The sequence below is a fragment of the Pan paniscus genome, chromosome 1 (genome assembly GCF_029289425.2).
Source record: "Pan paniscus chromosome 1, NHGRI_mPanPan1-v2.0_pri, whole genome shotgun sequence".
Classification (NCBI taxonomy): domain Eukaryota; kingdom Metazoa; phylum Chordata; class Mammalia; order Primates; family Hominidae; genus Pan; species Pan paniscus.
Window position 1 is genome coordinate 187,890,697 of NC_073249.2, and position 12,410 is coordinate 187,903,106.

General features: G+C 47.8%; 1 protein-coding gene across 1 annotated transcript in view; it reads left to right on the forward strand.

Moving 5' to 3' along the window:
• Positions 1 to 871: 871 nt before the first annotated feature.
• The window catches only part of RHBDL2 (rhomboid like 2), a 62,940-nt gene continuing 51,401 nt past the window's right edge, over positions 872 to 12,410 (forward strand). Inside the window, exon 1 of the mRNA XM_008968458.5 lies at positions 872 to 8,145. Coding sequence (XP_008966706.2) covers positions 7,776 to 8,145 — 370 coding nt within the window. The 5' untranslated portion in view covers positions 872 to 7,775. The remainder of the gene's footprint in view (positions 8,146 to 12,410) is intronic.

Consider the following 12,410-nt stretch of genomic DNA (forward strand, 5'->3'; position numbering starts at 1 on the left):
ATTATTACTCAAATCAATCTCCCTGAAAATTCATAGGCTAGAGTTTTTCAAGGATAATTTGGCAGGCAGGGGGCTAGGGAATGGGTGCTGCTGATTGTTTGGGGATGCAATCACAACTGTGTGGAAACCGGTCTTCTTGTGCCGAATTCGCTTCCAGGTGGAGGCCACAGAGGGTCTGATCCTGCTGGAATCATCTTCTGGTCAGAAATACGAAAGTCTGAAAAGCATCTTAAAAGGCCAATCCTAGGTTCTACAATAGTGACGTTATTTACAAGAGTAATTGGGGAAGTTGTAAATCTTGGGACCTCTGGAACAATGGCTAGTAATCCTTTAAGGAAGCCTATATCTTAGTGGAATTCAGGCCCTCTCATCCTCCTAACCTGGCGGCCTTTCATTTTAGTTTTGGCAAGAGCTGTTAACATTTAAACTATACATTTCTCCCAAAGTTAGTTTGGCCCATCTCCAGGAATGACCAAGAGCAGTTTGGAGGTTAAAGGCAAGATGGAATTGTTTAGGTCAGTTCTCTTTCACTGTCATAATTTTCTCACTGTTATAATTTTTGCAAAAGCAGTTTCAGAACTCTATGGAGTTCCCAGGTTTACTACTTTTAGTTTACCAAAAAGAAGAGACAGAGTAGGGTTTTTCTGCCCCAGTTGCAAATTTTTAGGAAAGGGAAACTAATTGGCCTAACCTGGGTCAAATGTCCTGCTTTGGTCCAATCACTGTGACCAATGCTGGTCATTGAATGCATATATGGCAGCTAAAGTCCTGAGGGATGATATGGGGTAGGGAAAGCTTTCCAAGAGAGGGGGTTGTGATGAGCTGGAAATGTACCTGATCCTTGTCTTTCTGTAGCACCCAAACCTAAGTCAATCCTACCACTCTCCTGTTCTTTGCCTGAGCAGCCAAGAGCTGCTGGAGGGGTGGGGGAAAGCCAAACAACCATCTACAGAATTTTCAAATGGAAATTTTAAATGAGAAAAGCCATGATGTTGGTTGGATGGACAGGGATGGTGCTGGGTGGGGTAGCATTGCAAAGGACTGGGCTGGGTGCGGTGGCTCACGCCTGTAATCTCAGCACTCTGGGAGGCCAAAGTGGGCAGATCACCTGAGGTCAGGAGTTGGAGATCAGCCTGGCCAACATGACAAAACCCCGTCTCTACTAAAAAATACAAAAATTAGCTGGGCGTGGTGGCATGTGCCTGTAATCCCAGCTACTCGGGAGGCTGAGGCTGGAGAATTGCTTGAACCTGGGAGGTGGAGGTTGCAGTGAGCCGAGATCATGCTACTGCACTCCAGCCTGGGTGACAGAGTGAGATTCCGTCTCAAAAAAAAAAAAAAAAGGAAAAGAAAAGGAAGAAGACTGGTTCTCTGGCCCCAGAGGGTCATGATCTTGATGAATTCACCACAGTTCAGGGTCAAGCTCCGAATTTTGCAGGCTTAGAAATGTGAATTTGTGGCTGGCCATGGTGGCTCAAATCCCAGCACTTTGGGAGGCCAAGGCAGGTGAATCACCTGAGGTCAGGAGTTCGAGACCAGCCTGGCCAACATAGTGAAACCTCATCTCTACTAAAAATACAAAAATTAGCCAGGCGTGGTGGTGGGTGCCTGTAATCCCAGTTACTCGGGAGGCTGAGGCAGGAGAATCACTTGAACCTGGGAGGTGGAGGTTACGGTGAGCCGAGATTGGGCCACTGAACCCCAGCCTGGGCTACAGAGTGAGACTCCGTCTCACAGAAAAAAAAAAAAAAAAGAAAAGAAATGTGAACTTGTCAATATCTCAGAACTGATACAATTTGTGGATACTGATTCACATTAATGAAATTTACATGAAACTCGTGTACAAATTCTAAATGAAAATTTATTTATTTTTATTTATTTATTTTTGAGATGGAGTTTCGCTCTCGTTGCCCAGGCTGGAGTGCAATGGTGTGATCTCAGCTAACCAAAACCTCTGCCTCCCGGGTTCAAGCAATTCTCCTACCTCAGCCTCCCAAGTAGCTGGGATTACAGGCATGCACCACCATGCCTGGCTAATTTTTTTGTATTTTTCGTAAAGACAGGGTTTCACCATGTTGGTCAGGCTGGTCTCGAACTCCTGACCTCGGGTGATCTGCCTGCTTTGGCCTCCCAAAGTGCTGGGATTACAGGCATGAGCCACCGCGCCTGGCTTTTAAATGAAAATTTATTCATTTACAAATATTTAAGGGCATATCAGCCTCCTCCAGATACGTTTTGCAAACACCTTTTTGAACCAAGCTCAATGCTAATCCCTGTTCTGGGTGCTGGAGACACCGAGATAAATAAAATATAGGGTTTGTTTTCTTTTTTATTTTCCTATTTCTGAATAGATCACAAGGCTTTGTTTTCTGAGAGCTCCCTAACTTGTGAGTACACCGGGTGTGGGCAGACACCTTTTCTCTCTGAAATCACACAGCATAGAAAGCAGCTTGTTGAGCATCAAATCACAACAAGGGAGGCTGGCTGGAGGGCTGGAACAGTCAGTAGTGTCTTTGACAGCCAGGGATAACTAGATGTTAGAGTGGAGGTGGCCCAACCACAACCCTGGTACAGTTCTGCGACCAAGCACTGCCTCCTGATACTCTTTGCACTTCCATAGCTGAGCAGGACCTTTATTCTGTAGACATTTTTCATCTTTTTTTTTTTTTTTTTTTTGAGACGGAGTCTCGCTCTGTCGCCCAGGTTGGAGTGCAGTGGCGTGATCTTGGCTCACTGCAACCTCTACCTCCCGGGTTCAAGTGATTCTTCTGCCTCAGCCTCCTGAGTAGCTGGGACTACAGGTACGTGCCACCACGCCCAGCTAATTTTTTTGTATTTTTAGTAGAGGTGGGATTTCACCATGTTGGCCAGGCTTGTCTCGATCTCTTGACCTCGTGATCCACCCCCCTCGGCCTCCTAAAGTGCTGGGATTACAGGCGTGAGCCACCGCGCCCAGTTAACATTTTTCATCTTACGTGAAAGCTGTCTCCAGTCCTGGGTGCTAAATGATTGCTGGCGGCATTCGCCCGGCTCTCACCCATGCCGCATTGATCTTACTAACATATCACTCAGGACAGGACCTGGTTTCCCCAGTTTCTCACTCCTTGAGGGTCCCTCATTCTTGCCTGCTTGTTGATCTGTGCCATTTTGATGTGATTCTTGGCATCCCTCTGTGAGCTTCTACCTTGCTTTGGTCACTTTTCTCTCCTCTCAGCTGTTTTTTTTAAGCAGTTGTCAATTTCCTTCAATCTTCCACCCAGTCTCTCTCCTCTTAATTCGTAGCAGGTAACCTTGCCACCTACTTTAGTTAGAAAATGTGGATGAGGTGTAACTTCCTTATACATATGTAGGTATAAGCTCCCTACAGAAAGCCTCAGTGCCTGACATGAGTGCCCCAGGCATCTCCCAGTTTCCTCCTTCTACTACTCTGTCCCTTCCAGTGCTTGGTTGCTTTTGTGCCATCTGAGTCCTTTCTCCCTGCTCTGTCCCTGTGGTGGACAGTGTGCTTGGCTCTCGGTTCTGGCCTTTCCTCTTATTTTCCCTTGCTCTATACTCTGCATGGCCCTTGCTGGTGTGAAAAGAAACCAAAAATATTTCACCCCAAAATATACTTCTTTGACTTGTTTTGATATGGCTATTCAGAGGGCCTGCAGACAGGAATAGCCCTGAAAAGCTGCTTTTTTGTGGAGGAGATTTATATCTGTAGAGGAAAAGCCACATTTGTGAAATACACAGACAGGCTTTCGCTGAGCCCCACTTCCTTTCTCCAGATCCAGGAAAGACTAACTCAGCCACAGGCTGCCATCTATTCTTTCTGAGATGACCTTTCTTTTTCTTTCTTTCTTTCTTTTTTTTTTGAGACAGAGTCCCACTCTGCCACCCAGGCTGGAGTGCAGTGGTACGATCTCAGCTCACTGCAACCTCAGCCTCCCAGGTTCAAGTGATTCTTGTGCCTCAGCCTCCCGAGTAGCTGGGACTACAGGTGTGTGCCACCAAGCCCTGCTAACTTTTTTTGTATTTTTAGTAGAGATGGAATTTCGCCATGTTGCCCAGGCTGGTCTCGAACTCTTGAGCTCAGGCAATCCGCCCGCCTTGGCCTCCCAAATTGCTGGAATTATAGGTGTGAGCCACCGCGCCCAGCTGACCTGATATATTTTCATCTGCAGAATAAGATAACCTTTTCTTGCTTTCTTCTTTCACTCTCCCATCACTCTGTGTGGCCACCTCCCTCAGAGCCTGGAGAAACTTGGTCCCAGGCCATTGTTCTTTGGGCTTATTCATTTATCCTGAAAATAATTGACTCCAACAACCAGCCCTCCATCCATCTTTTCCCCAGTGAAGAGAATATTTAAGCCTCAACCCTCTGGCCCTCCTTTGAGTTAATATCTTGTATGACTCCCTTGCACAGGTGTGCAGTAATGACTCTGTTATGCTTTTCTCTGTGACCCTTTATAATGGGGAGGGAAGAGCTCACCCTTTCTGCCCCTACAGCATTCCCTCAAGTCTTGTCTTAGGTCCTCTTCTTTCTCTCTAATTTCTCTCCCTGAGTGACCTCACCCACTCCCATGGCTTGAGTTGTCATTTCTGTGCAACTCCTAAATCTCTTTTTTCCAGCTGTTTGCTGACTCCTCCCCCAACCCCCCCATCCATTCTCTGCCTTGTTCTGTGCCTTGGGGCACCTTGGCCTCTGGCTTCTGGTTGAGTTTAGCTAATGAGAGGAATCAGGAATAGGAAGCCGGAGACTAAAGTAATTGGAATATTCCTTCCTCTGTTTCCATTCTGCTCCAGTGGGGGCTGCCTTCTCCACAACTGCGGCTCTGCCAGGGGCCCTTCTCCACAGCTCCAGCTCCCACTGGATTCAGTGAATGTTACATCTTCTCCTTGCCCCTTCAGGCCTAAGGCTTCCCACTGTCATTCATCCCTGGATATTCAACATCTCTTAATGACTTCCTTTACCCTTCCCAGATCTTCAAATCTAGCTGAAGATGCCTTCTCCTTCCTGCGGGTACCCTGACTGATACATAACTCCTGTCTATCCCTGGAGCAACTACTCCTTGAACATCTCTGCAGGTGCCTCTGACTCAACAGGTCCAGAACAGAATTCATTTCCCACCAAATTGCTTTTCTTCCTGATCCTGAATTTTTTTTTTTTTTTTTTTTGAGACGGAGTCTTGCTCTGACGCCCAGGCTGTAATGTAGTGGTGCCATCTCAGCTCAATGCAACCTCCGCCTTCCAGGTTCAAGCAATTCTAGTGCCTCAGCCCCCCGAGTAGTTGGGACTACAGGCACGTGCCAACATGCCTGGCTAAATTTTTGTATTTTTAGTAAAGACTGGGTTTCACCGTGTTAGCCAGGATGGTCTTGATCTCCTGACATCGTGATCCGCCCGCCTTGGCCTCCCAAAGTGCTGGGATTACAGACGTGAGCCACCTCACCCAACTCTTTTTCTTTTGAGACAGAGTCTCACTCTGTCGCCCAGGCTAGTCTGCAGTGACGTGATCTCTGCTCACTGCAACCTCCGCCTCCTGGATTCAAGTGATTCTCCTGTCTCAGCCTCCTGAGTAGCTGGGATTACAAGCATTCGCCACCATGCCCAGCTAATTTTTGTATTTTTAGTAGAGACAGGGTTTCACCATGTTGGCCAGGCTGGTCTCAAACTCCTAACCTCAAGTGATCCACCCATCTCGGCCTCCCAAAGTATTGGGATTACAGGCATGAGCCACCGCACCTGGCCATTCTTCCTGATTTCTCAATCTTGTTTGTGGTCACCACTATCAACCTAGTTAGTTATTCCAGTTGGAAATCTTAGAGTCATCCTAGATTCCTCCCTTACTCTTTAAGTCCCATCAATTGTACTCCCTTAGCATCTCTTGAATCTCTTTCTCTCACTCCCACCCCCACTCCCTAGCCAATGCCTTGATAAGGACTACATTATCACTTGCCCTGACTCATGCAACCCTGACTGGTTTTCTTGCCTCTAGTCTTGCCTCCTTCAAACCCTTCTTTACATTGCAGTTCTCAGTGAATTTTTTTTTTTTTTAAGACAGGGTCTCACTCTGTCATCCAGGCTAGAGTGCTGTGGTGTGATCATAGCTCATTGCAGCCTCAACCTCTTGGGCTCAAGCTGTCCTCTCACTTCGGCCTCTGGAGTATAGCTGGGACTACATGTGCACACTACCATTGCCTGGATAATTAAAAAAAATTTGTTTTGTAGAGACAGGTGCCACTATGTTGCTCAGGCTGGTCTCGAACTCCTGGGCTTAAGCAATCCTCCAGCCTTGACCTCCCAAAGTGCTGGGATTACAGGTGTGAGCCACCACACCTGGCTCCAGTGATCTATTTTAAATGCAGTCTGATAGTTTGTGTCCCTTGTTTAAGGCCTATCTGTGAGCTAGCAGGGTGTGGTGTACCACCTGTAATCCCAGCGCTCTGGGAGGTCAAGGCGGGAGGATCTCTTGAGGCCAGGAGTTCGTGATCACCCTGGGCAACAGAGTGAAATTCCATCTCTACAAAAAATTTAAAAACTGGCTGACCATGGTGGTGGGTGCCTGTAGTCCCAGCTACACAGGCAGCTGAAGTGGGAGGATCACTTGAGTCCAGGAGTTCAAGGCTGCTTCAAGCTATGACTGCACCACTGCACTCTAGCCTGGGTAACTGAGAGAGATCCCATTTTTTCTTTTTTCTTTTTTTTTGAGATGGAGTCTCACTCTGTTGCCCAGGCTAGAGTGCAGTGGCGCAATCTCGGCTCACTGCAGCCTCTGCCTCCCAGAGAGACCCTGTATTGCAACAAACAAACGAACAAACAAACAAACAAACAATCTTTCTATGACTCCCCAGAACCTATAGGACACAGTCCAAACTGTTTACCAAGGCACACAAGGCCCTTCATGATCTGACACTCCCTGCTCACAATTCTGAACTTTGAGTAGTTCCTGCTGAATTCCGTCCCTTCCCATGGCCTTTTCTGTCAGCCTGTGCTCCCCTTCTGTGTGCTCCCCGCTCACAATTCTGGAAAACCCCTGTTCACCTTTCAAAACCCATCTTGTATGTCATGTCATCTAGGAGCTTTTCCAGAACACTTCCACACAGGGGGATTCCTCCCTGGTCCCTTCTGCCTGAATTTTTTTTTTTTTTTTTGAGACCGAGTTTCGCTGTTGTTGCCCAGGCTGGAGTGCAATGGCGTGATCTTGGCTCACTGCAACCTCCGCCTCCCGGGTTCAAGCGATTCTCCTGCCTCAGCCTCCCGAGTGGCTGGGATTACAGGCATGCACCACCATGCCCAGCTAATTTTGTATTTTTAGTAGAGATGAGGTTTCTCCATGTTGATCAGGCTGGTCTCGAACTCCCGACTTCAGGTGATCCACCCACCTCAACCTCCCAAAGTGCTGGGATTACAGGCGTGAGCCACCATGCCTGGCCACCTTCTGCCTGAATCTTGAGCAGCGTCTACTTAAGGCTTCATTCTTTGTCTTCCTAGTAGAGTAGGAGGTCAGGGACCCCGTTAATCTACCTCTTCATCCTCAGGGCCTCACACAAGGCCAGTTATTCTCAAAATGCTTTGAATGAATAATCAGAGCTGGCAAAGCTATTTCACCAGGGGCCATGGTGTCACCAATTCTTCTGTGGACTAAATCTCTGCTGAGGATCATCAAGTCATCCACCCTGGTGCCCAGTACAGGCCTGGCTTCAGACTGGAGCATAACCAAATGCAGAGTGATAGAGACCACCCGGTTGAGGCGTCAGAGAGCTGAGAGTGGAGAGCAGGGGACCCAGGCATGAAGCAGGAGGGCAGGACTTGGAGGAGGAATGGAGCTCAGTGTCCTGGAGAAAGAGCAGAGGCTGCCACCGGCTCCCTGGCTAAGACCCAAGCAGGTGAAGAGGAGGACTCATTCATCCAGGGCCAGCCCAGGAGCAAGACTGCCAAGCAGGCCGGCCCAGCCCAGCTGGGAGGGGATTTCCTCAGCCTCCCTCCTCCTGGGCTGGGCAGCTTTGGAACCTGTCTGGAGGATTTTTGTTTGGGGAGGGACGGAGGAGCGCCTGGCAGAGCGGGATCTTCAGGGCAGCGGGCAACCCCTTGGCCCAGGAAGCCTGGAACGCAAGGACCGGAGGGCGTGGGCTGGGACGCCCCTACCTTGGTCTTTCAGGGTAAGATGTGGGAGCTGGGAGGGAGTGGAGGGAGTCCCATGTCAGGACAAGGGGGCGGCAGCAGGAAGTGCAGGGCCGAGGGGTGCTGTGCAGAAAGGAGGAGGGACATGTGGGGTGCTTTGCTGGTAACCCCCCTTCTGGAGTGACCTCCTGGTGTGGCCGCTTTGGATCCTGCTACTTTCATTTTAAAAGTTGGCAGCATGTTGGGCCAGGAGTCAGGGGCTATCTTCCCGAGGGAAATGGCAGGGAAGGGCTGAGGATGAGGACAGAGTAATTCCATTCCTCTTCCCTGCCCTTCACACTGGCTTTCCCTCCAGCCATCACGTTCTCCCCAGCACCCCCTACCCTCCTAAGTTTTTCTAACTCCAACTAAGCCAGTTCCTAGCCCTTTGCTGACCTGGACACTGGAGACCACAGCCAGGGAGACAGTCTCCACTTCTTCCTGCAAGGCGGCTCCTCCAGAGTTATTTGTTTCCTTCTTCCTGGTGTGGGTATCAGAGAGATTTCACTCAATCTTTCATTTATTCATTAGTGTTCATTTGTTTATTCATCACTGTTTGAGCATATACCTGGATTCTCTGGAGGGAGGGCTGCGCAATTTCTGCTCCTCTTGGGAATAAGAAAACTGAAACTTATTGCTCAAACATTTGATGGTCATCTACAAGCTGGTGGGCAGCATGGCAGAGTAGAAAATTATTTTGGAGTCACAGAGAGACTTCGCTTTTTATCCCATATCTCCTGTTTACCTCCTGAGCCTCAGTTTCCTCAGCTATAATTTTTTTTTTAAAGAGACAGGGTCTTGCTACATTGCCCAGGCTGCAGTGCAGTGGCTGATCATAGCTTACTACAACTTCAAACTCCTGTGCTCAAGCAGTCTTCTTGCCTCAGCTTCCTGAGTTAACTGAGCCACAGGGGCCAGCTCAAAATGATATTTTTATGAAGATGACAGGGAACAATGCATGTTGAATACCAAGCCGGGTGCCAGGCTCATTGTGGAGCCTTCCTAAACACCTGTGCTTTTCCCTTCCTCTTTGACTGCCTTCTTGCCATGCCTCTCCCTAACCAGCAACTCCCTCACCTTAGGCTTGTAAAGATATGCTAGACAACCCCTGGCCTTGAAAGCACGTAGGCAGCGTGTAAACAGAACTGGCCAGTGACGGGTGGAGTGTTGAAGGGAGAGGGAAGGCTGGGTTCCATGGCTTGCTCCCAGCGATTTGGGAGGCCGAGGCGGGAGGATTCCTTGAGTCCAGGAGTTCGAGACCAGCCTGGGCAATAAAGTGAGGCCTTGTCTTTAAAAAATAAAATAAAAAAGAAGGGAGAGCCACAAAGGCATGGGATTAGGGAAGGTGTCAGGTGCTGGTTTGTGGTAAAAATACTGGACCAGGGCTGAGTCCAGACATGCTGTGTTTCTGAATTTGCACACTCAACACTGAGCAAGTGATGGGAACCACCAATTCCTAAACTATGGATGCAGGCTAAGGGCTTTTAAATGCATTCTCTTATTTAATCATAATCCTCTTATGATATTATTATTAACCCTATTTTATAGATGGGGAAATGAAGATACAAACAGGTTAAGGGATTTGCCTAAGGTCACATGGCTAATAAGTAATGGATCCAGAATTCAAGTCTAGGTCAGACTCTAAACTCCATGCTTTTTGCTCTGGTGCTTGCTGTCTTTCAAGTTTCTCTGTATTAGAAAGACCAGGCTGGGGGTGGTGACTCATGCCTGTAGTCCCAACATTTTGGGAGCCTAGGTAGGAGGATTGCTTGAAGCCAGGAGTTCAAAGCCAGCCTGGGCAACAAGCGAGACCCTGTCTCAAAAAAAAAAGAAGTCCTGGCACGGTGGCTCACGCCTGTAATCCCAGCACTTTAGGAGGCCAAGGTGGGAGAATTGCTTGAGTCCAGGACTTTGAGACTGGTCTGGGCAACACAGTGAGACCTCTTCTCTACAAAAAATAAAACAAAATTAGCCTGGTGTGGTGGTGTGCACCTGTAGTCTCAGCTACTTGGTTTTTTTTTCTGAGGTGGAGCCTCACTCTGTGGCCCAGGCTAGAGTGCAGTGGCGGCATCCCCATCTCAGTTGATTCTCTCACCTCAGCCTCCTGAATAGCTGGGACTATAGGTGCACACCATCATGCCCAGCTAACTTTTGTTGTTGTTGTTGTATTTTTGGTAGAGACAAGGTTTCATCATGTTGCCCAGGATGGTCTCGAACTCCTGGACTCAAGTGATCCACCTGCCTTGGCCTCCCAAAGTGTGGGGATTACAGGCATGAGCCACCATGCCCGGCCCATCTCAGCTACTTTGTAGGCTGGGATGGGAGGATCATTTGAGCCTGAGACGCCAAGGCTGCCGTGAGCTGAGATCAGGCCACTGCACTCCAGCCTGGGTGACAGAGCAAGACTGTCTCTCAAGGAAAAGAAAAAAGAAAGACCAAAAGGGCATCAGCATTCCCCAATTACCTCCCTAGACACTGGCCTTTCACTTCCTGTAGATCTGCTCTGGGCTGCTGCATCCAGACTCCTTCCCTGATTCGTTAACTCATCCACTCATTCCTACATCATTCATTAAATCAAGTGCTCTGTTTATCCCCTGAGACTGCAAAGTTTCAAGAGGGCAGGGATCATAAGCATGATCCTGTTCATTCAGTTTTATAATCCTGTTCGTTCAGCACCTCATTCATTCCTGATACGAAAATTTTCAATGAATTCTTTGTAAGTAAATGAATTTGACAAATATTTACTGATGCATTCCATGGACTAGGTAATAGGGAGTCAAAGATGAATAATGCAGAAGCCCTGTCCTCAGAATGCTCACAGCCTTGTAGAGGAGACAGTTATAATACAAAGAAGACATTGATGCTCTAGATGCAAGCAGAGGTTGCTGACGGAACTAAGAAGAGCATTTAATTCTACCATGCATCCTCGGTGCCTAACACAATGCTAAGCACGTGGTAGATGCTCAGTAAGGCTTTGCAGAGGAGTTGTAAAGGACAGAGTCGTTTAGTTTTGTTTTTCTTTAAGTAAAAAATTTTCTTTTCTTTTCTTTAACTTAATCCCAAATGTGATAGTAAGGAACAGAGTCTTAAAGGGGGTGTTAATACTTCCCTGGGACAACAAATGGGGAGTGGGGGAGGATGTTCTAGCAGAGGGAGGAGCTCATGAAAAGACCTCATGGAGAGTGGGAGCTGGAACTGCTAGGGACTCAGTGTGGCTGGGGCATAGGGTGTATTTGGGGAAATGGAAAGAAATGAAGGTGGATAAATAGGCAGGGTTCAGGTCATGAGGTCTTTCTGTGCCTCGTTAAGGAATCTAGGCTTTAAACCAAAGACATTGGATACCCATTGAAAAGATTTTGGCTGGGCGCGGTGGCTCACGCCTCTAATCCCAGCAATTTGGGAGGCCGAGGCGGGCGGATCACAAGGTCAGGAGTTCGAGACCAGCCTGACCAATATGGTGAAACGCCACCTCTACTAAAAGAAAAAAAAAAAAAATTAGCTGGGCATGGTGGCGTGCACCTGTAGTCCCAGCCACTCTGGAGGTTGAGGGAGGAGAATCGCTTGAACCCAGGAGGCAGAGGTTGTAGTGAGCCAAGATTGCGCCACTGCACTCCAGCCTGGGCAACAGAGTGAGACACTGTCTCAAAAAAAAAAAAAAAAAAAAAATTAGCAAAGAGAATGACACTACCTGATTTGCATTTCAGAAGTGAGGCTGATGTGTAGGGGCCTAGGATATGATGACGCCAAGGTTTTCAGGCCTGATGGGTCTCCAGCTATCTATGAAAATTAGTCTTCCTTTTTAAGACTTCAGCATGGTTTGTTCATGAAGGGTCTCTTGAGTTGGCCTTTTCCTGATGACTGGTACTTTGCCCTCAGCTGTATACTGGGTCACAGTGAATCTGTTCCTCCTAAAAAAAGTTTGGAAATTTATAAATAGTTTCCTTTTGTATAATCTGGAATAAGTTCAAGGATACTACTTGCAATACCTTGTGCTTTCTTATGCCAGAGAGCTAGAGATGGAGGTGTAGAAGGGTTTCCGGGAATTATATCTAGCTCTGAGTGTGCCCAGTGAGGGTGTGTCAAACTAGCCAGTGGTCCTGGAACTGGGGATGCAGGGGCACAGATAACATTAAAGGAATCCATTTCCAGATTCTCAGCTTCTGCAGGGACTCTTGCCTAAAAGTCATCTGCTTGTCTGGATTCTTTTAAGTTCTCCTTTTCAACTCTGTTTTCATTGTTTCTCTTCTTTGGCTTTATAAGAAAG